Genomic DNA, 1,027 nt, shown 5'->3' with positions numbered 1-1,027 from the left:
TTTGTATAAGGAATGTGTTCCCCACGTCGTGTAAAGATTTTTGTTTTTTCCCTTTTTTGTTTTTCTCAAAAACCAAAGAGAGCAGGGCATTTACCACACCTTTTATTTAAACTTTCAATTATAAACTAGGAAAAGGATTGCTGACAAAACAAGGTGGGGGTAGGGTGCGGGGACAAGTATGTGGGCTTTTTTTCCCTTCCTATTTATTTGTTTTCTCTTTGAATCATCTGGAAAGAAGTTAGAGATTTTAGTTGGGAGCAGGGGAGATACGCCAAATCTTCAAAAGCTGACCCTCAGTCACTCTCCTCTTTTGCACCTTACTGGAATCAGCTTCAGAAGATCTTCCCAAGGAGAATATTGTTTTTTTCCCAAGATGAGCCATTCTGCTTACCTTTATAAGGGAAAAGACCAGTTTTGACTTTCTTATATCCAGAACTCTCTTAGAAAGATGAGGAGTCCCGATATTATACAATAACCTGTGATATGGGGAACCCACACAAGTAGTGAAAAGAAACTAATCCCTTATCCTGGGTAGTATAATTCAATGAGTAGGACATTTCACAGAATTAAAAATGAGTCAAGGAGAAAAGGCAGCAAGGAAAATTCCCAATCTCAGATAGGATGATACATGTTAACAGAAAGCCTACATCTCAAGATGGTTTACTTTTATAGATTAAATTCTACTTCCAAAAGAAAAAAACTAAATCTACTTTAAAAATGTACTTAATAGAAAGAAGACAAGCGAGGCCAGCACTGACATCACATAGGGTTGTCGTGTACTCACTGGGTTATCGATGTAAAGCATGGAAAGTGTGGTGGTCCAAGGCAATTCTCTGGCACGCACTATTAAAACAGAGAAGAGGTCTGAGACTGAGTCATCAACAGAACATCCCACCTAAGATGTAGCTCTGATCATCAGTCCAACATGTGCCCTGTCCTCACGAACTCTGGGTGTCCCTCTGAGATTGCTTCCCACTCCCACAGTGGGCACAGGCACCAGCACCTCACCTTCTCCTCTCTCCTGTTT

General features: G+C 40.4%; 1 protein-coding gene across 1 annotated transcript in view; it reads right to left on the bottom strand.

Moving 5' to 3' along the window:
• The window catches only part of LOC103608329 (probable serine carboxypeptidase CPVL), a gene marked incomplete at its 3' end in the record, with an annotated part of 49,486 nt that overhangs the window by 22,529 nt on the left and 25,930 nt on the right, over positions 1–1,027 (bottom strand). Inside the window, exons 5-6 of the mRNA XM_008592778.1 lie at positions 759–843; positions 392–476 (exon numbers count right to left, since the gene is read on the bottom strand). Of these exons, the coding sequence (XP_008591000.1) occupies positions 392–476; positions 759–843 (170 nt within the window). The remainder of the gene's footprint in view (positions 1–391; positions 477–758; positions 844–1,027) is intronic.

This window comes from Galeopterus variegatus, unplaced genomic scaffold (assembly GCF_000696425.1).
Source record: "Galeopterus variegatus unplaced genomic scaffold, G_variegatus-3.0.2 Scaffold8306, whole genome shotgun sequence".
NCBI classification, from domain to species: Eukaryota; Metazoa; Chordata; class Mammalia; order Dermoptera; family Cynocephalidae; genus Galeopterus; species Galeopterus variegatus.
The sequence above is the reverse complement of the archived record's forward strand: the minus strand, read 5'-3'. Positions and strand labels throughout refer to the sequence as shown.